At 46.7% G+C, this 24,560-nt stretch overlaps 1 protein-coding gene and 1 pseudogene across 8 annotated transcripts; one reads left to right on the top strand and one right to left on the bottom strand.

The window, feature by feature from the left end:
• Window positions 1-574: 574 nt before the first annotated feature.
• On the bottom strand, window positions 575-8,724 carry WDR13 (WD repeat domain 13). Of its 7 annotated transcripts, XM_079124364.1 has the most exons (11): window positions 8,586-8,724; window positions 8,161-8,240; window positions 7,609-7,713; window positions 7,225-7,465; window positions 6,229-6,338; window positions 5,749-5,879; window positions 4,839-5,146; window positions 3,911-4,091; window positions 3,668-3,809; window positions 1,253-1,371; window positions 575-845 (listed from the first exon to the last, which is right to left on the bottom strand). In XM_079124364.1, exons 2-11 carry the CDS (start codon window positions 8,199-8,201, stop codon window positions 661-663), a joined length of 1,563 nt encoding a protein of 520 aa, XP_078980490.1. In that variant the 5' UTR covers window positions 8,202-8,240; window positions 8,586-8,724; the 3' UTR covers window positions 575-660. The 7 variants fall into 7 exon arrangements, with proteins under 7 accessions (XP_078980490.1, XP_078980493.1, XP_078980491.1 ...); XM_079124367.1 differs by lacking the exon at window positions 7,609-7,713; XM_079124365.1 differs by lacking the exon at window positions 8,586-8,724 and having other exon boundaries at window positions 8,161-8,468.
• A 1,073-nt stretch (window positions 8,725-9,797) lies between these two features.
• LOC306651676 (integral membrane protein DGCR2/IDD-like) lies at window positions 9,798-14,781 on the top strand (annotated as a pseudogene). The gene has a single exon. The product of its transcript is annotated as an integral membrane protein DGCR2/IDD-like (transcript).
• Window positions 14,782-24,560: the final 9,779 nt, after the last annotated feature.

Consider the following 24,560-nt stretch of genomic DNA (forward strand, 5'->3'; position numbering starts at 1 on the left):
GGTTGAAAATACATTTAACACACCTACCACATATCCTACCTTAGCCTAACCTACCTTATAGGTACTCAGAACACTTATATTAGCCTACAGTTGGGCAAACTCATCAAACACGAAGCCCATGTTATAATAAAGTACTGACTACTCATGTAACTTACTGAACACTGTACTGAAAGTGAAAAAACAGACTAGTTGTATGGGTATGCCTTCATACCATCAAAGAGTTTAGAAGTAAGAAAGTGGATAGATCATAAGTGGAATCATCATAAGTGGGGGACTGGCCATGCTTTTGTCTATTGTGTGCTTGCCTCCACTAGGATACAAGCTCATGAGGACAGAGATTTCTGTCATATTAGGCCACGGCTGTATCCTCAGGGCCTAGAACAGTTCCTGGCACACAGCTGGTGCTCAACACTGTTGAATGCATGACTGTAAAAGGCTGATACAGCAGACATTCAGTAAGTGCTTGTTGAATGAATGAACACAACACTGCATGAATAAGTGGACCCCCTTCCATCATGGGTCCCAGAGCTGCCCACTCCCCCATGCCACCCCCTGGCAGACCTGGGATCTGGCCCTCAGCACAACCACAGAAACTTTATTTACAACACAAGGCCAGGGTAGGAGGTGGGGGGCGGTGGACAGCACAGGGCTTGCAGGACCCTACTTTTGCTCACGCCTCCAGACGATGACCATGCCGCTGGCGTCACTGGAGGCCAGCAGGCTCTCGTCGCAGTTGAAGCTGACGTCAAGCACAGGTGCACTGTGGCCCTGCAGCTTGTTGACGGCAGCCTTGGCTGCCCGCTCCACATCAAAGAAGTGCACGCACATGTCCTCACTGCCTGTCACTGTCCGGGTGAGAGGGAGAGGCCATCAGGACAACTGGGTGCTGCGGGTGTAAAGGCCCTGAGGTATCTGAGGTGTGAAGATCCAGCATGGCTTGCAGAGGTTTGAAAAGGGTGACCATCCCTATATGGAAGGTCATCTGATGATTTTGGTTCTATGTGTACAATGTGGGATCTCTGGGCTGTTTGGGAGCCTGTGTCTCAGGCTGTGAAGTTTCTGGGATATTTGGGGGTCTGTGTTCAAAGGTTTTGGAGCCATGAGTTCCTGTGTGAGGCTGTCTGGGCATAAGAGGACATGAATCCCAGGAAGTCATGGCATTAGGGTGTTGTGATGTCTGAGTCAGGACAGTAGCAGACCTGGTGTCTGTTCCTTCCCAGTCACCCAGGCACCCTGCCCTTCCGGGACTCACCCACACAGGCCCCCTGGCGGAAGGACATGAGGGGACAGAAGATGCTGCGCACAGGGTGTGAGCTCTGCTCAATGGGAAAGCTTCTCTTCAGCTGCAGGGTCCCCTCGTTGTCCACCACCCTGAGAAGACAATGACAGAGCGAGTCAGAGCATAGCCTCTGCTCCAGGAGAGGGCTAGCAGGGGGGCCAATCTTGTGTCCCCACCTCTGTGCCTGAGATCTTTTCAAGGTTCATGAAACCTTTTTTTTTTTTTTTTTTTTTTTTTTATAAGAATGAGTCACTATGTTGCCCAGGTTGGCCCTGGACTCCCAGGCTCAAGCTCTTGCCTCAGTCTCCTAAACAGCTGGAATGACAGGCATGTGCCACTCTGCCTGGCATTAAATCCAGTGTTGAGAGGCTAGCATATACCTGTAAGTACAGGCTGCTGTGTGTGTTCATGAGGGTTCAGAAACTGTATCAGTAGACATGAATGAGAGCCTCTAGAGTTTTGTTAACTAGTTTTTCATTTTAAGGAGCTCTTTCTAAAAGATCTGGTGTCAAGACAGGCACAGAGAGGAAGTGACTGTACAAATCATGGTCTGTCCACCCAATGGAGAACTGAAGTTACTAAAGAAAATGAGGTACAGCTACTATGGATAACCTGGTGGGGGGGTTCCATAAGACATCTCCCAGGGATAAACTTGAGATGTGGACAAGATGCAGGAGGGGGCCATTTCTGTAAAACAATGAGTCTCCCTCAGCATGTGGGTGTGTGTACACACCAAGGACTTGAGGGCGAGAGAAAACACATGTGGAAAGATGCCTATTATCACCATCCTTGCTGTGGCAATGGGAAGGCAGAGGTGGCAGGAGGAGGGAAGGCAGAGGGTGGGAGAAGTGGGCAAAAACCTAAGAGTATACTAGAAGTAAAAAAAAAGTAAATGTGTATATCTATATAGAAAATTTCTTGAAGATTAATAGTACAATTAAAAATCATTCTGTTGTTGGGCATGGTGGCAGACATCTATGATCTACTCAGAAGGCTGGGACAGGAAGAATTGCCAAGTTAAAGGCCAGCCTGGGCAACTTAGCAAGACCCTGTCTCAAAATTTAAACAAAATTAAACAGGTCTAGGGATAAACTCGGTGGTAGTGCTTGCTTATCATCTATAAGGTCCTTGGTTCAATCTCCAAAACTGACATCTTATTGGGCTGTGGTTTTCAGGCCAGGCCAGGCCAGAACAGGTCAGACATTGCTTGGAGACTTTTTCAATATACCAAACCCAGACACACCCAGTACTTCTGAAATTGTTGAACTGGAGTAGGGCCTGGACACGTCTTTTGTGTGGTTTTGTGTGTGTGTGTGTGTGTGTGTGTGTGTGTGGTCCTGGGGAGTGAACTCATGGGTGCTCTAACACTTAGCTACACCCCAGCCCTTTTTATTTTTTATTTTGAGACAGGGTTTCACTAAGTTGCTTCAGCTAGCCTCCAACTTCCAATCCTCCTGCCTTAGCCTCCCAAGTTGCTGGGATTACAGGTATGTGCCACTGTGTCCAGCCAGCCTAAGTGGTTTAGGTCATTCCAGTGCACAATTCAGAGATTGTGAGCCCCAACTGGGTAACATGACAGACGTGAGTGAGGAAAGGGAATTTTCCCCCACAGAAATGCCAAACAACGATAGTGCTGGGGGTGTAGCTCAGTGATAGTACATAGACTTAGCATGTGCGAGGCCCTGGATTCCATCCCCAGCACCAGAAAATAAGTAAATACAATAAGTGAAAGGAAGGAAGGGAAGCAGGTCTCAGCTCTAAGGCACTCTGGTCTTTCTTCTTTATTTCTTTTTCCTTTTTCCCCCCTTTGTTTTTGCAGTGCTAGGGATGGTGCCCAGGGCCTGATGCTAGGCAAGCATCTACCACTGAGCTACTTCCCCAGCCCATGACCCTGATCTGTTATGCCTCAATGTGCTCAATTATAAAATGGAGATAATAACAGTACCTATTTCACAGGTTAGTGTGAGAATCAAATTGATACACAGAAAGCGGTTTGAATGGGCCTGGCCACAGCAGTTGACATACAGAGGCACACTACTGCTATTATTATTTCCCCTGTTACTCACATTATTGTTATTATCATCATAATTGAGTTAATTTTTAAAAATATTCTTAAAATTACTTTAGTTGTAGATGGACATAATACCTTTATTTTATTTATTTTTTTAATGTGATGCTGAGGATCAAACCCAGTGCCTCACACATGTTGGGCAAGTGCTCTACCACTGAGCTACACTGCCAGACCTGTCATCATATTATGAAGCCAGACCTCCACCCTCAGTGAAATTAATCTGATGAGGGAGATAGGCTCCTCTCCCAGTTTGACGGAGGAGGAAGGCCTTCTTACCCTGTCCCTGCCAAAGTGAACCTGATGGGGTAGGGACCCACCTGTATAGCAGCAGCTTGTTGAGGCAAGCATTGATGAGCAGCGAGGGGTCCCGGGCCTCACGGCTGACCCAAGAACGGGCAGAGATGCTGGTCACAGGGCTACCCTCATGCACCACCAGCCGCTTGGCTTTGGTCAGCTTTCCTATAGCAGTGGAGGCAGGGGAGGCAAAGGTGAAGGTGAAGGCTGATTTCCTGGAAGGACAAGAGGGAGAGCACCCAGATGCAGGTCTATGGCCTGCCTACCTGTGGCCATGTCAAAGAGGAAGGAGAAGACACTGCCACGGTCATCACCCGCCCAGAGCAGCCTGCCAGGGGCATCGAAGGACAGGGCAAGGACACGGCCTGTCAGCTTGCTGGAGCCACCTTTCACTTTCTTGCCAGTGGAGATGTTCATGACATGCACATTGTGCTTGGCATTCCCCACCTGTGGGTAGAATGCACACATTGTCCTGTGCCCCAACAGTCTCTTCTTGAGTCTGACCAGAGTGGGACTGCAGTGGGTAGAGCAGAAGGTGACTCAGTCATGTTCCCTTGCAGTTTGCCCAGAGTAGAATAGCTGCTCATGGGACTAAAGGGGTCACAGCCATAATACTGACCCTTGGCCAGTCTGAAAACCAAAGGGCTTTCCCAGGCCTATAATAAAATAATAGCTTTCCCCTGTGCCCTGACCACTCCTTCCTGGAGACTGAGAGGCTGCTCCCGCTGAAACAAGAAAGATCCCTGAACCCCAGCTCACTCTTGGACAGTTCCCTGTACCTTACGCCCCCACCCCCAAGCCATACCAAATTTTTCTTATACTACCCCTATGCCCTGACTGATCTGTTCTGGAGTCTGACCACAGTGATAGACTAGATGAAGTTTCAGCCTCATCGCCCTGTTCTCCAGAGCCCCATGCAGGTGAAAAACTAGGACTTTGACCAATGGGACTGAAGGGGTCCCGGAGCCATGATCACATCTCCAGCCTCACCCCCTGGAGTCTACCACAGCAAGGCCATCTCAGACCAGAACTGTGTTTCCCATTCTCTGGCAGGTTTCCCTTTGAGTCTGACCATAGTAGCAATGCTGTGTGGCAGGGCTAGGGAGGGCTCCTAGACCTTATATTCTGATGCCCACAGACAGCCCTCGGACCCGGCATGCCCGCCCTTTGTGAGCAGATGCCCTGGAGCCTGACCACAGTGAGGTTGTTGTTGACAGGCTGGAAGGTGCAGCAGAGCAGTTCGGCGCCATCAGGGTCAGGGATCTCCCGAATGCAGCGGCCGTCCTCGGAGGCCCAGATGCGCATGGTGGCATCGAGCGAGGTGGACACGAGGATGTCATTGGAGAGGGACCAGGCGAAGTCGGAGACACCACGGGTGTGGCCCCGCAGCACGCGGAGCACGGTAGGTGGGGCAGGCACCAGCTGGCACAGGGAGATGCTGCCGTCGAGGGAGCAGCAGGCCAGGCGGTGCCGGTCGTCATTGGCGAAGCGCACCCTTGGGACTGCAATGCCAAGGAGCCATTTGTGGGAGTCAGCACACTTGCTGGGCACTTTTGTTTATAAAAGGCTCTGACATGTGTACAGGGGGCTGGGACCCCATTGCACAAGGAATGGTGGCCTCAGCAAAGGGCATTCCTTGGCTGACAAAGGCAGTTGTAACCTCTGCCAAAATGCTCCCTAAATTTCAGTAGGTACTTTGCAGATTTCAAAAGCCTTCTGCAATGTGAAAAAGTTCCTACTGTCTTAGCGAGCACTTTACAGTCATCCATGTGTCAGCAGTTTAAAAAACCTGACACTGTGTAGCCCTCTCTGCTCTCTACAAGGGAATTTATCATCAGCAAAGGCTTTGAACTCTTCCCAGTGACTCATGAACCCAGGCAGCCTGCTGCAAAGTACTCTATTGAGTTTCTGAGGTCCTTTATAGTATATAAAGTACCAAGACTTTGCACACCACTTTGGAGAGGACTTTTGAGTTTGTCAAAGGCTTTATGGATGGTAATTCCTCCTTGAGAGGCATGTCAGAGGCCCTGCATTCTGGAAAAGGATACCTTGGGTAGTTGACTGGACAAAAATTGGTGATGGGACCCGTCATACACTGGCTCACCTGCCTCGTCCACATGCTGGTCAAAAACATGGTACATGCCAGCAAAGGCATAGTTCTCGCTCAGCGATGTGTCCCCAGCCATGGCCCGACTTGCCTCTGCTGCTGATGTGGGCACCACGCTGCCAGGAGGCCTTAGCCCCAAAAGGAAATGGGGAGGAGGGTGACAGGAGGTAGGTGTGGGTGTTCAACCTGCCATACCCTGGTGCCCCTCTCTTCCTCAAGAATGCCCATCCCAGGCAGGCACAGTGGCACATGCCTGTAATCCCAGCAACATGGGAGGCTGAGGCACGAGGATCACAAGTTCAAAGTCAGTCTCAGCAACTTAGCAAGGCCCAAAGCAACTCAGTGAGACCCTATCTCAAAGGAAAAATATAAAAAAGGCCTAGGGATGTGGCTCAGTAGTTAAGCACCCCTGGTACCAAAAAAAAAAAAAAAAAAAAAAAAAAGGATGCCCATCCCTCAGTTGCCCCTGGTGCGTACCTGTCCTCATAGACTGCGCGGTTCATCTGTGCCTGCAGCTGGTAGGAGCCACGGCTAACAGAACGGCGGTGCCCTCGGGCCCCCAGGGCTCGAGGATCATCTTCAAAGTCCTGCAGGCAGAGAGGGTCAGGGTGGATATATCTTAAAAATACCCCTTGAGAACTTCTGAGGCCTGGAGCCTTCAAAATATATCCAGAATCTGATCCCTTCTCATCGCACACATGCCCCCCCACCATCACAGCTCATCTGCATGGCTTCTTCACTCGTTCCTGTTTCTGCCCCACTGTCCCGCACATACTCAATACATGTCCTCTGCACAAAGAATGAGTACCCTTTCCCAAGATAACCAGTTGGCTCAATCTCTCACTTCATTCAGGTCTCATTTGTCATCTTCTTGAAGCAAAGCAGGCTTCCCTGATCACCCCTATCAAACATAGCTTCCTTCTGTTCCCTATTCAAGTCCCTCCCCCTTTCTTTTGGTGCTGGGGAGTGAACCCAGGGCTTCACGAATGTGCTCTACCACTGAGCTATATCCCACCCCTACACCAGTCCTTTTTTAATCCCTTAAGAATGTTTTATTTTTCCATCTTAGCACTTTTTACTCTCACCATGGTAATTATTGATATATTTATCTGGCTTGCTATATGTTTGCTAACATGTTTATTTTGTGTATTGCCTGTTTACCAGGTTTATTGTCTTTTTAAATGTGTATTTAGTTGTATGTGACACAGTACCTGTATTTTATTTTTATGTGGTGCTGAGGATCAAACCCAGGGCCTCACTCGTGCTAGGCAAGAGCTCTACCACTGAGCCACAACCCCAGTCCCAGGTTTATTGTCTTTTTATTGGCTTATTTGGTATATTATCTCTTTTTATCCTCTGCTGACCCTAAGATTCTGGAAGAGTGCCTTGCACATATCACTGCTTGACAAATGTCTGTGGTGAATATAGTGAAGGTAAGCAAGATGCATGACAGGTGGTATGACCAGGCCTCACCTCCATGCGGTCAAGGGTTGTGCGGCTGCTGCGGACGATGCTGTTGCTATAGGCACGTGCACTGCCTGGCTCAGAGAGGGGCCCGTATCGCTGGCCCAACAGTTGGCCCCGCAGCCTCAGGTACTGCCGACGCAGTGCTGGGGGGTGCCCAGCCTTGGCATTCTCCCGCAGCAGCTGGCTGCGCCGACGGATATATTGGGTCCGAAACTGTGGAAACGTTGGTGTGCGGTACGCGTTGTACCTGCGGGGTCAGGAGGCAGGCAGGCAGCAGGCACGGGACAAAGGGAATCAATCAGCTTGGGGCATAGGGCCGGCGAATGAGATGTGTGGCAGTGATTAAGATCAGGATGGCAAGAGTGATCAATGATGGTGATGAGAGGGTACCTCCTGGTCTGTGATAGTGGTGATTCTGCAGTAATGACTGGCATGGTGATGAGCTCAGAGTGCGGACAACACATTCTGCAGCTCCGTTGGGGTGGTATGGGATGACTGAGTCAGGCAAACAATAAAAGGGATCAGTCTATCATGATGATAGAAGCCAGGCTGGCACGACAATGGTTAGTGTGAGGCAATGGTACAGGTTAGTGTGGTGTGGTGATGGGGTCACATTCAGTGATCATGGAGAAGTCGACGGGGTGGAGAGCGCAATGGTAGTGCCTAGGAAGTCATCAACCTGAGCTCCACCGCCCCCATGCCCAGTAGCCTCTTTGCGCATGCCCATATCTGGCCACATTTTCCCCTGCACGCTCTTTAGAACCCTCTCCGGCCAGTTCGTCTCACTTGCGGGAGTGCCCCCATACCCTGCTACTGCGCATGCTCACCTCCGGCATGCCCACGCAGCCGCATAAGGCAAGTTCTCCGCCCAGCCTCACTTATCGCCATTGCGCATGCACCACAGTAAGTTCCGCTCCCATGGGCTCCGACCCCACGCCTCACCTCGCGTCCACGGCTAAGACTTGCTGCCACACCGCGGCCATTCCCCGGCCTCCTCCTCTGGCTTGTCCGCCCGCGGGAGCCTGCAGGATAAGGGCTTGGAATGTCAGCGTCCCAAGCAAAGGGATCTAGTTCCGCCCCTTCCTCCAGGTGGCCGTTGCCATAGACACCGATTCCCTCCACGCCGGGGACGTCGCGAAATCCCACTGGGCTGTTACCATGGTCATCACCCCAGCCCTGCCCTTCCTGGGCAGCGCCGGGGTGACTCACATCAGCAATTCAGACCTGACCCCGCCCTCCCCGGTCGCCATAGCAACGCCCCTCCCCCGCCTAGCAATCCTTGCTTGACATTCCCCACCCATCTTGACCCCGCCGCCCTCCGCCTTCCCTTCTCGGGTCCAAGAGCATAGCCCAGGATCGAGGACCACCTCCGGGGCTGCCTCCGGCTCTTGAGGCCCCCGGGGCGGCCCTGAGACCACTGTCACCCGTTCCTTCTGTCTCTCTTCTCCCTTTCTCAGGCTCTAGGCAAGATGGCCGCCTGCTAACAGAAAGAGCTGCTGAGCACAGAGCGAATCGATAGGAACACTTCACAGGGCGTGGGAGTCTCGCAGGCGCATTGAGGGACAGTAGTTTCCGGTACAAGGAAGGAGGCTCCACCCTTTGAGTTCTAACCACTCCTTTTGAGCACCTTTATTATACACAGGGATAATGTCCAGGGGTCCCAAGGATGGCGGGATGAGAAGTATGCGAATCAATCACTGGAACTCAGTGCAACTTTTTGTGAGGGTGGTGGAGGCTGCTTTTTAGCAGCACAATCTTAGCTGAGCAAATCTTGAATAGTAGAATAAAATATAATCATACATGCAGAAACCTTTAGTACGTTCTTTAGTTTTTTGTTTTTTTTTTTTAACTTTGTACCGAGGATTGAACGCAGAGATGCTTAACCACCGCGCCACATCCACGGCCGCTTTTTATACCTCATTTAGACACCAGGTCTTGCTGAATTGCTTAGGGTTTTGCTAAGTTGCTGAGGATGACTGTTTTTTAAATATTTTACTTGTAGATGAACAGCATGCCTTTATTTTTTTTATGCGGTGCTGAGGCTAGAACCCAGTGCCTCATGCATGCTAGGCAAGCGCACCATCAGAGTTACAACCCCAGCCCGAGGATGACTTTGAACTCCCAATCTTCCTGCCTCCTGAGCCACTGCAATGATAGGAATGCATCACCGTGCCCAGTTCTTAGGAGTGACTCAGGAGGATGGCAAGTTCCAGGGCAGCCTCAGAAACTTAGTGAGACCCTGTCTCAAAACTAAATAGCTGGGTGTGGTGGTGCACGCCTATAACCCCAGCTGCTCGGGAGGCTGAGGCAAGAGGATTGCGAGTTCAAAGCCAGCCTCAGCAAAAGCGAGGCACTAAGCAACTCAGTGAGACCCTGTCTCTAAATGAAAAGAAAAAACAAATAGGGCTGGGGATGTGACTCAGTGATCGAGTGCCCCTGAGTTTAATCCCCAGTACCAAAATAAATAAATAAATAAATAAAAATAAAATAAATAAATGATGGACTGGGTTTGTGGCTCAGTGGTAGAGCCCTTGCCTAGCAACATGAGGCACTGGGTTCGTTTCCCAGCACCACATAAAAAAACTAAACAAAAACAATAAAGGTATTGTGTCCATCTGCAACTTAAAATATTTTAAATAAATAAGTGAAGAGCTGGGGATATGGCTCAGTGGTTAAGCACCCTTGAGTTCAATCCCTGGTAACCCCCCAAAAGGGAGGGTGCTCTGGACACCTCTGTGATAATAGTCCATGTGTGCACGGACTGGGAGTGGTTGGATTTGGATGCCCCCCAGGAAGCTTGAGGCTTGAATTTAAGTGTAGATGACACAATTATGCAAAAGAGGCTTTGGAGTTTGGATCCAAGGTCATCCAAATCATCTTTAATTTCAATTGGAAGCTGCGTCTCAACGTGTTCATCAGGAAAAACAGAATTTACAAGGTTGAAATTCAAGGTGTAGTTCCTATTATATCTTAACATCAACTGACACTATTTTCATAACATTCTTCACATGATTTTTATCAACTAAACAAGTTATTTTTTCAGTATTCAGGATTGAACCCAGAGGCAACTTACCACTGATCTATATCTGCAGCCTTTTCTGAAACAGGAGCTCACTAATTTACCCAGGCTGGCCTTGAATTTACAATCCTGCTTGTCTCCAAAGTTGCTGGGATTACAGGTGTGCATCACTGTACCAAGCCCAAGAATATTTTTTAAGCCACCTTAAATGAAGAGACATATGGAAGATTACCCTTTTTTATTCTAACAAAAATAGATCATATTGAATTATATTGGTTTAGCAGCTCTCTTATTCATTTAGGTAAGCTATCAGGGTGTTTTCATTTTAAATACCCTGTAACATGATTGAATAAACTGTTTCACTGCACAAACATGTAACTTCAACAATTGGACAAAGTGCTGGGTACTGTTGAAGGTGATTTACATGTATGAATCAATTTAATCAATAGGAATGTTGTGGGTTCTAGTATCATCCCCATTTTAATGAGAAAATCTAAAGGCCAGGGAATTCAAGGGCAACATTTGATTTGAATGGTCCCCTATTTTTGACCAGCATTGAGTATACTTTCACATGTTTTCCTTTTTCAGCATGTGTGCTGTGAGCAATGCTTTTCCCACTCATGTCTATCCTCCCTGGACACAGCCCCAACCCTTCTTTTTAAAAAATAATTTTATTAGTTGTTGATGGACCTTTACTTATTTGTACACAGTGCTGAAAATCAAATCCAGTGCCTCACACATGGTAGGCAAGCGCTCTACCACTGAACCAGAACCCCAGCCTGCCAACCCTTCTGCATCTCACCACTCTGTTCAAAGAAAAATTATGTGAGCTGGGCACAGTGGCACATGCCTTCAACCCCATATCTGGGAGGCTGAGGCAGAAGAATCACCAGTTCAGAGCCAGCCTTGGCAACTTATTAAAATATAAAAAGGGCTGGAGATGTGGTTCCATACTTAAGCACCCCTGGGTTCAATCCCCAGTACGAGAAAAAATTAAAAAATAAAAAGGACAGGGGATGTAGTTTAGAGGTGGTGATAGAGAACTTGTCTTACAAGTGCAAGGCCTGAGTTCAATCCCCAGCATGGGGAAAAAAAGGAAAAGAAAACAAATAACAAAAAATTTGAATTTGAATTGCCCAGATTGTCAGACTTTTGTTTTTACAATATTCATATACAATACTCATATTCACAAAATATTTTTAAAGATATTAGATAACACAACCTAATGATAGGGTTGTTTAAAGTATGAATCATTAATGTACATAAAGTGTACAACCTGTTGTGTGAACATCTGCTGTTTCTGTGAGAAGTAGTACAATTCACTTCAGAGGACAGAGTTACATGGCCACTGGCAGAGGCTCTGCCAGCTAAGAGCTACATGGTCTCAGGCAAGTCACGTAACCTGTCTGTGACTCAAGTCTCTTCACCTGTCTTACAGTTATTATGAGATCTAGATTAATGCTTACAAAGCTTTGACTAGCATCTAGAACTGAGAAAATACCCACTAAATGTAGAATTGTTTTAAAAACTTTTACCAATAAGAATCTACTTGCCAGAGATAGCTCCTATAAATTAAAATGACCATAGTCACCTCTTATATGTTAGGTATTCTGCAGTTTTCAATTTTAAACCATGTAAATGTTGTTATTAGATTAAAAAATGAATTCTGAAGGCAGGCCCTGTGGTAAACACCCATAATATCAGCACCTGGGGAGGCTGAGGCAGGAGGATCACAAGTTCAAGGCCAGCCTCCATAAGAGACCCTATCTCAAAATTAAAAAAAAAATAAAAAGCTGAGGTTGTACCTCAGTGGTAAAGTGCCTCTGGGTTCAATCCCCAGTACAAAGGGAAAAAAGAAAAAGAAAACTGAATTCTGAACAAGCCGATGAAAGAAGCCTTTTGTTGGGAGCCTAGAGAGGAAGGGGCAGATTGAGCTGCAAGAAAGGAAGGTAAGTGAATGGAGGAAAAGAGGCTCATGGAGCTTTTGAGTAACTTTGGTTACAATCATGATTGAGAAAAGGTCAAACCCATGGAAGACCACAGGTCCCATTCACTCTTAACAGGATCTAGGGCAATTTTACTTCTAGAATGTAGTTGAAGGTCCCAGCCAAACAAAAAAATCGATATAGATAGAAAAGACAGGTAAGCCAGAGCTCTTTGAAGATAATACTCATGACAGTAGTGATTCCAATGGTGGAAGAGGTCAGATCTTATCCAGATTCATCCTTAATTTGTGTGCCTATTTGGGTTTCAAAGAATACAAAGAAAAGCACTGAACCACACTGGTCATCTTTTCATGACTATCCCAGGTTGAAATGAAATCCGAAGTTGGCCCCCCAACTTCAGGGGACAAATTGGAACATAATTTGAGGGGGAGCCTAGGTGGCTTGGGGTGACAAGGGGTATACTGAGAATCAAGACCAGATAGTGAAATGAAGAAGCCATGATGCTGCAGTAAACTGGAGTGCAGACACTGAATTTGTTTATCTCATCCCTGAAGTTTCTTCCTAAATGGAGCAAAAGGGGGTTGGGGTGTGAGGTCATAACTCAATGAAATTTCACTATTTCCTGATAGGAAAACATCTGCCTCTCAAGTCAAAGTTCTCACAATCCCTAATGTCTTCATGGTTGACAATGCTCCATGGCCTGAATCAGAAACAAGATTTCTCCAGTTGGGAAAAGCCTTAAAAAACCACTCAAGCATCACCCAGCAAACAAATATCAAGCCAGCCTTCCAGAAAGGATTTCTTCAGGTCCTTCTAGGTGCCAGGTACTGGGGAAACAGCAATAACTCATATAAAATGGTCCCTGCTTTCACAGAGCTGCTGTTCTAGCTGTCAAGATAAAACAACAAGGAAATAATTTCTGGAGGAGGCAAGGTGGCGTGGGTTCAAACAGGGTGGCCGCCATCTTGCACGGAGCTTGAGTCAGTGCCTGAGGTTGTGGCCTAGATTGAGTGCAAGTCTGCAGCCCTGCCTCATCACCACTTAATCCCAACACTGCCCCACCGGAGTCCTGGCCTGCCACATCTCAGTGCCTAGCCCGGGTTCAGCCTTTCTAACCTCACCCTGGCTGGTTCAGCCTCCCTGTGGGGTCACGCATCTGCCCTGGGGATGATGAACAGAGGACAAATGGACAAATGGTGCCCAAAGCAGACAGCAGTGCTTTCCTGCTACTCTTCCTACTTGTGCTCACTGTCACTGAACTGCTGTGACCAGAGCTGCGGTTCAACCCTGGGCAGTTTGCCTGTTGCAGCAGTGCCATCCATTGCATCCCCATTCCATGCCAGTGTGACGGATGGGCAACTTGTGAAGATGACAGTGATGAAGCTGACTGTCCAGAAGTAACTGGGGAGACAGGTCCTTACCATGGGAAGGAGGCTGTGGATCCATGGCTGGGGCAGGCCAGAAGAGGCAACCCCACACCCTTCCATGCAGTCAATGTGGCACAGCCTGTCCATTTCAGCAGTTTCCTAGGGAAGTGCCCAACAGGGTGGCACTACAGTGAAGGCACAGCCAGTTGCTACCGTGTCTACCTGACTGGGGAGAACTATTGGGATGTTGTGCAGACTTGCCAGCGTGCAAACGGCTCACTTGTCGCCTTCTCCAATGACCAGGAACCGCGCTTCATCCTGGCCCAGGAATGGGACCAGCCCGAGTGGAGCTTTGGTTGGAGGGACCAGCGCAAGCTGCGAGTTGGCTATCAGTATGTCTTCACCAGCCAGAATCGCTCCTTAGAAGGTCACTGGGAGGTAGCATTCAAAGGCTCCTCAGAGGTGTTCCTGTCCCCAGATCCTGTTTTCACCTTGGCCATGTCTGAGAATGACAATGTGTTCTGCGTCCAGCTCCAGTGTTTCCACTTCCCCACACTGCGGCACCATGACCTCCACAGCTGGCACGCTGAGAGCTGCTATGAGAAGTCTTCATTTCTGTGTAAAAGAAGTCAAACTTGCGTCAACATCAAGGACGACGTGGTTGATGAAGGATTCTACCTCACCCCCAAGGGGGATGACCCATGCTTGAGCTGTACCTGCCACGGAGGGGAGCCTCAGTTGTGTGTGGTCACCCTCTGTGAGGGGCCTCAGGGATGTCAGCAGTATCAAAAAGACCCCAGGGAATGCTGCAAGTTCATGTGTCTGGACCCAGATGATGCCTTTGAGCCTGTGGAAGCTGGCCCACTGCCCCCAGGAGATGGTGACACTGAAATTGCATTGCCTCTCCACACTTCGAGCAGCCTCCCTGGCAGACATGAAAGACACTGCTCATAGCAGCAGTGCCCTGCTTGTGCCCCAAACACTCCCCAGAGTGGGAGCACCCCAACTGCAGATGTGCCACAGCCGCGGGTCCCTCAATACCATGGTGACAGCTAAGCCAATGGGAACTGCAATGGAGCGCCTGTTTGCTGTCGAGGAGACACTGACCTCTGTGGGAGGCTTGTGGGTGAAGACAGGCAGTTAGCATAAAAATAGGGAATTGAGTCAAATGGAAGAAACAGAAGCCATGAAAGCCATCTGCATCTGGAAATTGGAGACTGCCCTTGGGAGATTGGAATATGTCTCCAGAGTCTTTTTTTTTTTGGTGCTGGGGATTGAACCCAGGGCCTTCTGCTTGCAAGGCAAGCACTCTATCAACTGAGCTATATCCCCAGCTCTTCCAGAGCCTTTTTGATCACTAAGGTTACCTGCCTAACTTCCCCTCCCAAAAAGCTACAGGCAGGGAGTTGCTAATGCCCCCTGGGTCCCTACCTGTCTGAATCCTCCCTGTGGCCCTTCCCCCTGCCATCCACTTCTCACTTTCTTTGCTATGTCAACTGGCATCTCCTGGGCCTAGTCACGTAGGCAGGAAGGAGAGAGATAAGGGGTGGGGGAAGAACAAGAGAACAAAGGAGACCCTGATCTATAAAATACGTAAGATGTGCTCACTTCTGGGGGACTCTAGAACATCAGCCATGGCCCCTTTCTTCCTCCTGGGAGAAGTCTGATTATAATCTTTAAATAAAACCTGCATAATATTCTTGCCTTGGCGTGCTTCAACATCTGAGGAAGCAGAACTCATCACAGGCAAACGGCAGTATTGTGAGGCCCTGCCACAGTCTGGACCCCGTTCCACTCCCACATACCCACTGGCAAGCATGCGTGTACACAGAATGCAGTCAGCCTCCCTCCGAGAGGAGCAAGCATCTGCACTGAGTTTCTTTGAGGGCTTCACAAACATGGCATAGCTTTTGGTCACTGTTCCTTTTTAAATGGGAGGAGACAAAATGTTCAAACTGTGCATTTTGGGGGTAGGGAACAAAAGTACTGAGCTATGCTCAAACCAAACACATCTTAGATGGGCTTGCTCACTGTAGTGGCACACAGAGAAGCCTGCTGGCCAGTCATCAACCAGTCACTGAGCCCCAGGGCAGATGGAGCATGGGACTGCCATGCGTGCCCAGGAGGCAGTAGGGGATTTTTGTGGACTGTCATTTAGGTAGTGGGTGTGCTCTGCTACATTGGCTACTCTGGAGATAACCCTTCCCAGTCCAGCTATGAACATCAAGATAACTAAAGCCCTAAGAAGGGGGGATAGAAGGAAATTGAACTTACTGTCCACTTTCCACCTGGGTTCTGTGAAGCCCAACTCTGTGGCAGGAGGACGCAGTCCACTCCTCCCATCTCTAAGGCATTGCTATGCATGACTCCCCCAGGAGGCGGCACTGGGTCTACACAGGTTTGGGAGCTAAGCAGGCTTCTACCTGCCACATGCTGGAACCCTAGGCACTACCTTCTGTTGAATGACCTTTGGGTCTGGTATGCCTTAACCTCACCTTGTTTGTGCCATAAACGGCCATTTCTTTGGGATGAGAGGTGGCTAAAGGAACATACTGGGCTGTGTCCCTATCCTGTAATCCCACTTCTTGCACCATCGACACCAGTGGAGGCCAGTGTCTGATGGCTGCATGCACACCTTCCCACTCCTCAGCGGCACTGGGTGCTGGGGGCCTTTTGTCCAAGGGGCAATGTTCTTGTCTCATGACACAGGCCTTTAGCACTTCAGGTTTGGAGATTAAGCTGGCTCTGTGTGATTTTAAGCACATTCATCTTTTCTACTTCGAATGTCTGGATCTTTTGTGTGTCTCCTTGTGTTTCTATGTGGTCAAATGTTTGCAAATGGTAGTTCACAGGAACTTGGGATCAGTTGGGGTTCTACTCTCCCAAGTTGGCCATTTCATCTTGGGTTTCTAGATGGAGCCATGTTTAAGCCTTTGCCTTTGCTCATGGATCTGGGCACCTTGTACCACTGAGGAAAATTAGAAGGAAGAAGTGACTAAGGCATATGGTTCAGTGGTACTTTGTGATGACCAGCCTTTATACACAGCTCAGTTCTAGGCACATTCTCTTACTGGTTGGAAACGAGTTTTCTTTCTGTGCAGAATTTTAAATTGCCTAGACCTGACATGTGTTCCAGAGCTGACTGGAGGTATAAATTTTGTCATTAAAGAAGCTGTCCCTGGGCTTGACCCATAGGAGCCAGATCTAGAAGCCACACTTTGCTTGTCAAGGGCTTCCTTGGAATCACATCATAGCCACAAGGGACCAACGCCCACCACTGAGAACAAAGCAGGAAGCATGTTGTATCTCCAGTATGTGCAGTAAGACTCCACAGTAGTAGTCAAGTCTTATTGCCAGGACTAAAAGGGTCCTGAGGAACACCCAGCAGAGCCCCCACACAGGCACCAGCAGTCCAGTGGGTCCCTGCTAGACTGCAGAACCACATATATAGGCCACCTAGCATGAAGTGTGTGGAACTGGAAAGCTTCCTCTGGGGACTATAGGGACATAGAGGAGGAATTGAGGAAGGGGGTGACCTGAAGTAGACTGTGGGGGCTGCAGAGTGTGGGCTTGCTTTGGGACTGGCCAGGTGTCTGTTCAGGGTGCTCTTTCAGTGTTGCCCAGTGGCTCCTTTCCCCTGGGAAGCATCAGGCCTCCCCCAGGATATTCAGGCCTGTCGCTGGGGTAGAGCCCACTGATGTCCTGAGGCTGGTCAGAAGGCCTGTGTTGCAGGACTGCCCAGACACTGTCTACTACAGCTCCACGTATTGTGCTAGGGGCAGTTTTTATAAAGGGAGCAAGGAGAGCTAGGATCTGCCCATATGTTGTCACTTCCATTGGCCATCCTCTGCAAGGTCTGGTTGCATTCATGGGCTGATTGATAAACAATCCCAAGGCCAGCCTTGCTGAGACTTGTGTTTTTGTGAGATACTCTCCACCTACTCCATAATAGGGCCGGAGGGACTGACCAAGCTCCTGGGAGGGGCCCCCTCCTCTAGGAATGCCTTGCCACTGTTTGAGATTTGGGCCCCCTGACCTGCCTTGTAGAGGTGGAATTTGATACTGTACATAGTCTCAATGCCTGTTTTTACATTTTCCTTTCACTAAGGGTTTTAGTTTGAGTGTATTTTTGGTCCAGTTGACACTAATCCTTTTCTTAAGATGCTATGAGAACCATTTCATTCAAATGCTAAATAAACTTGTGTTCTGGGGGGAAAAATTTCTGAAACTAGTACTTACTATAAATACAACAATAGTTTGGCTAGTGTTACCCTGAGGGCGGTATGAGAAATAAATTTGAGCTAGAACTAGAATGAAAAGAAATCAGGGGGCTGGAGTTGTGGCTTAGTGGTAGAGCACTTGCCTAGCCTGCGTGAGGCACTGGGTTCAATTCTCAGCACCACATACAAATAAAGGTCCACTGACAACTAAAAAGTATTTAAAAAAAAAAAGAAATCAGAGGGTTTAGGGATATAGATCAGTGGTAGAGTGCTTGCCTAGCATGTACAAGGGCCTGGGTTCCATCTCTAGCACTGAAAAAAAGAAAGAAAGAAAAAAGAAAGGAAGGAGCCAGATACACAGCGCTCTTGACTTCTAATTGTGAAAAAAATAAGGTGGATAGTTAAGGCCTGTCAGCAACTGATTCAGAGTAGAGAAATCCCTTCATAGGGATAGGACTCAATTCAATTGCCCACTGAGGGATTCACACCCAGCCTGAGAGTCTGGAAAAACTTGGGCCTTGGTTTTCAATTGTAGTCATTGGCAATGGTAGCCAAAATGGGTGCAGCCTTCGAGTCGTCTTCTTTTTTTTTTTCTACTAATATACTGAATTACATCTTGTACTTTTTAACTGTTAAGCTTTTAAAAAAATTTTTTTTAGTTGTGGATGGACACAACACCTTTATTTTATTTGTTTTTATATGGTGTTGAGGATCAAACCCAGTGCTTCACACAGGCTTGGCAAGTGCTCTATCACTGAACTATAACCCTAGCACCTGTTAAGCTCTTTAAATTTTAAGCCATCCTGGATTTTCCCTGATTGTCACAACAGCGTGCATTTACTGAGCACTTACTACAATGATCTTATGTAACTGTCACCTTAGAGGGCTTTACTGCTCATGGCCACTGATGTAGAAAATATTATATCTAGTATTTGGACTTAGGCAGGAAGTTGAACTTAAATTCCTTATCCCAGACACCAAAACCATCAACACACCCCGCCCATGTAACCAGGCAACAAGTGTTGACAACAGTGTTCTCTCTCTCTCTCTCCTCTGTACATCACCAGATTTAAGACCCAAATCAATTTCCATTCCTGTGTCTGGTCTCACCTCTGAAGTCCAAAATGGCTTCGAGTTTCCATGAGAAGCCAATCTCCTAGGCTTCCTCTCTACCTGCATCCCTTAGCACTCTTATCAGTCTGGGCTCCAGCCACACTGACTTCCTATTATATCCTTTGAAAACTATACAAACAGTTTTTGGTATCTGGAATGCTCTTTTCTAGGCACTTGATTCATCATACAGTAATGTTACTAATAATAAGTACTTTACATAATTCAAAATAATATTTCATCCTTAGTCCTATGAGGTTAGTACTTTGACCAACCCATGTCACAGATGGTGAAATGAAGACAGAGATAAAGTGACCTGCCTGAAGTTACACTGCCATTGCTCCAGAATCCTTCCTCTTAACCTCTATGCTAACACCAAGTGCCAAGTGGCTCTGGGTGAGTGCATCTAGCTTGGATTCCTAACTAGTACTACTCACCCCACCCTGCTTCATTTGATCTGTCAGCAAATCCTGTTGGTTTCTCCTTTAAACTATACCAGAATCTGACCTCTCCTCTCTAACTGCACTGCTGCCACCATTGCCTTTGAGGGCCTGTACTGATGCAGTGGCCTTCTCACTGCTGCTGTTCTTCCTGTCCCCTCTGTCTCTCCTCACAGCAGCTAGATTCTGTTACAATCCAAGTCACCCATCACCTTCCCCTGCATGGTGCCCCACCCTAAGTGACTCCCATCTCTCAGAGAAAAAGCCAAAGTTCTCCCCACAAGGCCCTACACTTCCTAACCTCATGTCCTACCACTGGCCCCCTTGTTTGCTCTGTACCTGCCCTAATGACATGCTTGCAATTCCTCACACACACCAAGCACGCTTCCACCTCAGAGCCTTTGCACTTGCTTTTCCTTCTGCCTATAATTCTCCTAAGATGTCAAGGCAAGGCTGATGGATTTGGCTGGTAAAACAAAGAGCCTTTGTTACATTCCAAGGTCACTTACATAGAAATTGAAAGCAAGAATAACCATAGAGCATGGTGGTACATGCCTGTAATCCCAGTGACTCAGGGCTGAAGGAGGAGGATAACAAGTTCTGGTTCAGGCTCAACAACTTAGAAAGAACCTGTCAATTTTGAAAAACTGGCGATGTAGCTCTGTGGTAAATTGCCTCTGGGTTTTACCATCAGTATCAAAACAAAATTGTCAAGAGTTTAGTTCATATCCCTTGTACCAGGCAACAGAAAAGCTATTCCATGGCTGACAGGACACTATGTTGCTAAGGAGCTAGTTTCAAGGTGAAGCTATATTTCTAGAGCCCTGAGTCAAGAGAAAGGTTGAAGGTCTTTTACCTGCAGAACTTGGTAAGGCCAGTACAGCCACTCTGGGAGACAAGGAGTGAGTGGGAAATGGCCTCACAGCACCCCATCTTGAGCTTCCCATGCTGTGTTTCAAGTGTCACAGGAAGTTCTGCAAAGATGGATCAGCTTACCTATGTGGCCTATGTGAAGATGCAGAGCACCAGACAGCCTCCTTGCTTACTAAGTTTAAGTCCTTGTTAAAGGTAACCGCCTCATTGTTGCCTTCCCTGTGCAAAATGGCATGTACCATCACTCTGCAACTTATACTGATTATTTACCTTCTTAAGGATTGTCACTCACTAAAGTTACATCATAAAGCAATTTTTTAGTTACTGTGCATAGACTCTACCAATATGTGATGCCTGAGGGAAAGCTACATCATATTCGTTGCTGTGTACCCAACAGTATGACATGGCACACGCAACAAATGCTAACATTTGGGGCTGGGGAGATAGCTCAGTCAGTAGAGTGCTTGCCTTGTAAGCGCAAGGCCCTGGGTTCAATCCCCAGCACCACAAAAAAAAAAAAAATGCTAACATTTATCGACTCCATGTCAAGTACCAGATACTGTTCTAGGTGTTTCCTATGTCTCAATTAATTTAGTGGACTACCTTTATTATTACGTTTTCAGAGGCAAGGAGATTGAGGTTTTTAAAACAGTCTAGGGTTTTAGAGGAAGGAAGGTAGGACTTCTGATGCTGGGCAAAGGGATGGTACTTCTGTCTGAGGAAGTCAGAGGAATAATGAAAGCTTGACTGGGGAAGGGGTACTAGGGCTGGTATGTGCCAAAGATCAACTTAATAAATGTCAGATGGCAAGAAATGCAAACTGGCATTTATCAAACAGGATTTCTTGAGGCCCTTCAATAGGAATGCCTGTAACTATGATAAGGGCTATGGGGAACAGAGCAGGCCAGTAGAAAAACACCCGACAGCTCCCATACCAATTTGCAAGTTATACAAACCACACTCCTGATAGTATTTTTTAACCTTTCAATATAGAAAATTTCTAACTTACAAACCAAAGATAATATTGGTATAGTGAACTTTCACATACTCATCATCCAGATTCAACAATTACAAACATACACCATTTTTTTCTTTTGTACTGGGGATTGAAATCAGCCTGACACAAGCTAGGGAAAGCACTCTACCACTGAGCCACATTCCCAGCTCTTTTTAAATTTTTTGAGACAGGGTCTTGTTAAGTTGTCGGGCTGGAACATTTTTTCAAATTGCAGATTCCATAATCACTTTAGTATGACTATCTTTGTTAAAATACATTAAACCAGGAAACATCACATTGCTTCACAAGAAAAGACCTATGCCCACATTAAGTTTTTCTTCCACTTACCTGGTCAAATGGGTAGAATGGATCCCAATGAAGAAAAATGTACTTGGGGCTGGAGTTGTAGCTCAGTGGTAGAGCACTTGGCCAAGTACCAAAAAAGAAAGGATAGCAAAAAGCCACTTAACTTTATACCTCAAGAAACTAGAAGAGGAAAAAAAAAAAAGAAACTAGAACTAAACACAAAGTAGAAGAATGGAAATGCCAAAATCAGAGCAGAAATAGTTGAGAAAAATAGAAAAAACCAATGAAATTTTTTCTTTTCAAAAGATGAACAAACTTCAGATGCTTTATTTAGCTAAACTAAGAAAAAAGACTCAATCAGAAATGAGAGACTAGACATTGTGCCAGGTACATTGTTGCATACCTGTAATCCCAGCAGCTCTGGAGTCTAAGGAAGGAGGATTCTAAGTTCAAAGCTAGCTCCAGCAACTCAGCAAGGCCCTAAGCTATTTAACAATGCCCTGTCTCTAAATAAAATATAAAAGGGGATAGGGATGTGGCTCAGTGGTTGAGCACCCCTGGGTTTAATCCCTGGTACAAAAACAAACAAACAAAAAAACCATATTACAACTGATACCACAGAAACGCACAAGATCATAAAAGACCACTATGAACAATTAATATACAAACTGGATAACCTAAAAGAAATGGATCAATTCCTTGGAACACTCAAATAACTAAGGTTAAATCACAAATAGAAAACCAAAATAATCAATAAAAAGGAATACTGAATTACTAAAGAATCTCCTAACAGCTGTGCATGGTGGCACAGGACTGTAGTCCAAGGAATCAGGATTCTGAGGTAGGAAGATCATTTGAACCCAGGAATTCAAGGCCAGCCTGAGTAATGTAGGAAGACTCCATATTAAAAAAGCCCAGAAACCTCCCTACAATGACTGGGCACAGTGGTGCATGCCTGTAATCACACCAATTCCAGAGGCTGAGGCAAGAGGATCACCACTGGGCAACTTATCAAGATCCTGTCTCAAAATACCTTCTTTTCGGTACTGGGGAATCAAACCTAGGGCCTCATGTATGCTAGGCAAACACTCCAGCACTGAGTTATATCCCCACCAGTCTCAAAATTTTAAAAAAGCTGGAATACATCTTTTTTTAGTAGTGTGCCCCTAGGTTCTATTCCCAGTACCGCCCCTGAACTGCCCCCCAAAGGCAGGTGTGGTACTGCACTCCTGTAGTCCCAGCTACTGAGGCCAAGACAAGAGGATCACTTGAGCCTAGGGGTTCTGAAACTGACCTGGGCAACACAGAAAGAACTCATCTCAAACAAAATCAAAAAACTTCAAAATTCCTAAACAGAACACTGACAAACCAAATTCAGTGGTATATGTTAAGGATCATATACCACAATCAGGTGGGATTTTATCTCTGGGATACAAGAGTAGTTTAATATACCTAAATTAATACAATTGATGTACCACATTAACAGGATGAAGGACAAACACTATATGGTCAATCCCAGAGACTTTGGGAAGCTGAGGTAGGAGGATCCCAAGTTCAAAGCTACCTTCAGCAACTTGGCAAGAACCTGGTCACAAAATAAATAAAAAAGGGCCAGTGATGTATCTCAGTGGTAAAGCACCCCTGGGTTCAATCCCCAGTACAAAAAAATTAAAAAAAATTATAAAAGCTTTGTTTCTGCACTAACAAAAAATTATCTGGAAATTAAGAAAACAACTCCAGGGCTGGGGGTGTAACTCAGTTGCAGAGTGGGTACTAGGCATGTGCAAGGCCCTGGGTTCTAACCCTAGCACCAAAAACAAAATGACAAAACAAAAACACCTTTACAATAGCATTAAAAAGAACTCTATCAAGGAATAAAATACTTGTATACAAAACTATGTACTGCTGCTGAATTACGGAAGATAGAAATGAAAGACATTCCATATCCACGTATTGAAAGATTTTATATATATATATATAAATATGTGTGTGTATGTGTAGTGCTGGGGATTGAACCCAGGGCCTTGTGCTCGCAAGGTAAGTACTCTACCAACTGAGCTATATCCCCAATCCGATTTTATATTTTTCAAGGGTCCATAAGCACCCAAGGCAATCTGTAACAAAAATCCAATGGCAGCTGAGTGTGGTGGTACAGGCCTGTAATCCCAGCAACTCTGGAGGCTAAGGCAGGTCAAATGTTAAACTCTAGGCAAGCCACAGGAAATTTAGTGAAGACTGTCTCAAAATTTAGCCAGGAGCTATGGTGTACTCCTGTAATCCCAGTGCTCAGGAGGTTCATGCAGGAGGATCACAAGTTCATGGCCAGCCTCAGCAATTTAACGGGACCCTATGCAACTTACTGAGACCCTGTCTCAAAATAAAAATAAAAAAGAGCTGGGGATGTAGTTCAGTGATAGAGCACTTGTCTAGGATGTGTGAGGCCTGGGTTCAATCTCTAGTACTATAAAAGAAAGGGGTTGGGGATGTAGCTCAGCAGTATAGTACTTGCTGGGCATGTGCGAAGCCCTTGGTTCAATTTGCAGCACTGCAAAAAAAAAAAAAAAAAAAATCCAACAGCATTTTTTACAGAAATGGTAAACAACCTGAAATAAAACAGCCAAAATGATCTTGAGACTGAACAAAGTTAGAGGCCTAGTAATCAAATATATACCATAGTGGCATAAAAACAAAGACTACCCAGGTGCAGTGGTGTATGAAGTAATCCCAGACTTGGGAGGCTGAGGCAACAGGAGTTTGAGGCCAGCCTTAGTAATTTAGAGACCCTAACTCAAAATAAGGAATGAAAATAAAGGGCTGGGCATATAGTGCAATGGTAGAGCATTTACCTAGCATGTGTCCCTGTTTAAAAAAGTGCAAAGATCACGAGTATTCTCATCAGACACACACAGACCCACGTGGGATGATGGATGTAGTACTAATCACAGGTACTCTGAAGACTCAGTCTGATGACAGACTGGGCAATTTGGCAATATCTTGTCTCAAAATTTAGAGTTGGCAGTGTAGCTCAGTGGTAGAACACTGGATGAGCATGTGCAAGGCCCTG

This window comes from Sciurus vulgaris (genome assembly GCF_902686455.1).
Source record: "Sciurus vulgaris genome assembly, chromosome: X".
Classification (NCBI taxonomy): domain Eukaryota; kingdom Metazoa; phylum Chordata; class Mammalia; order Rodentia; family Sciuridae; genus Sciurus; species Sciurus vulgaris.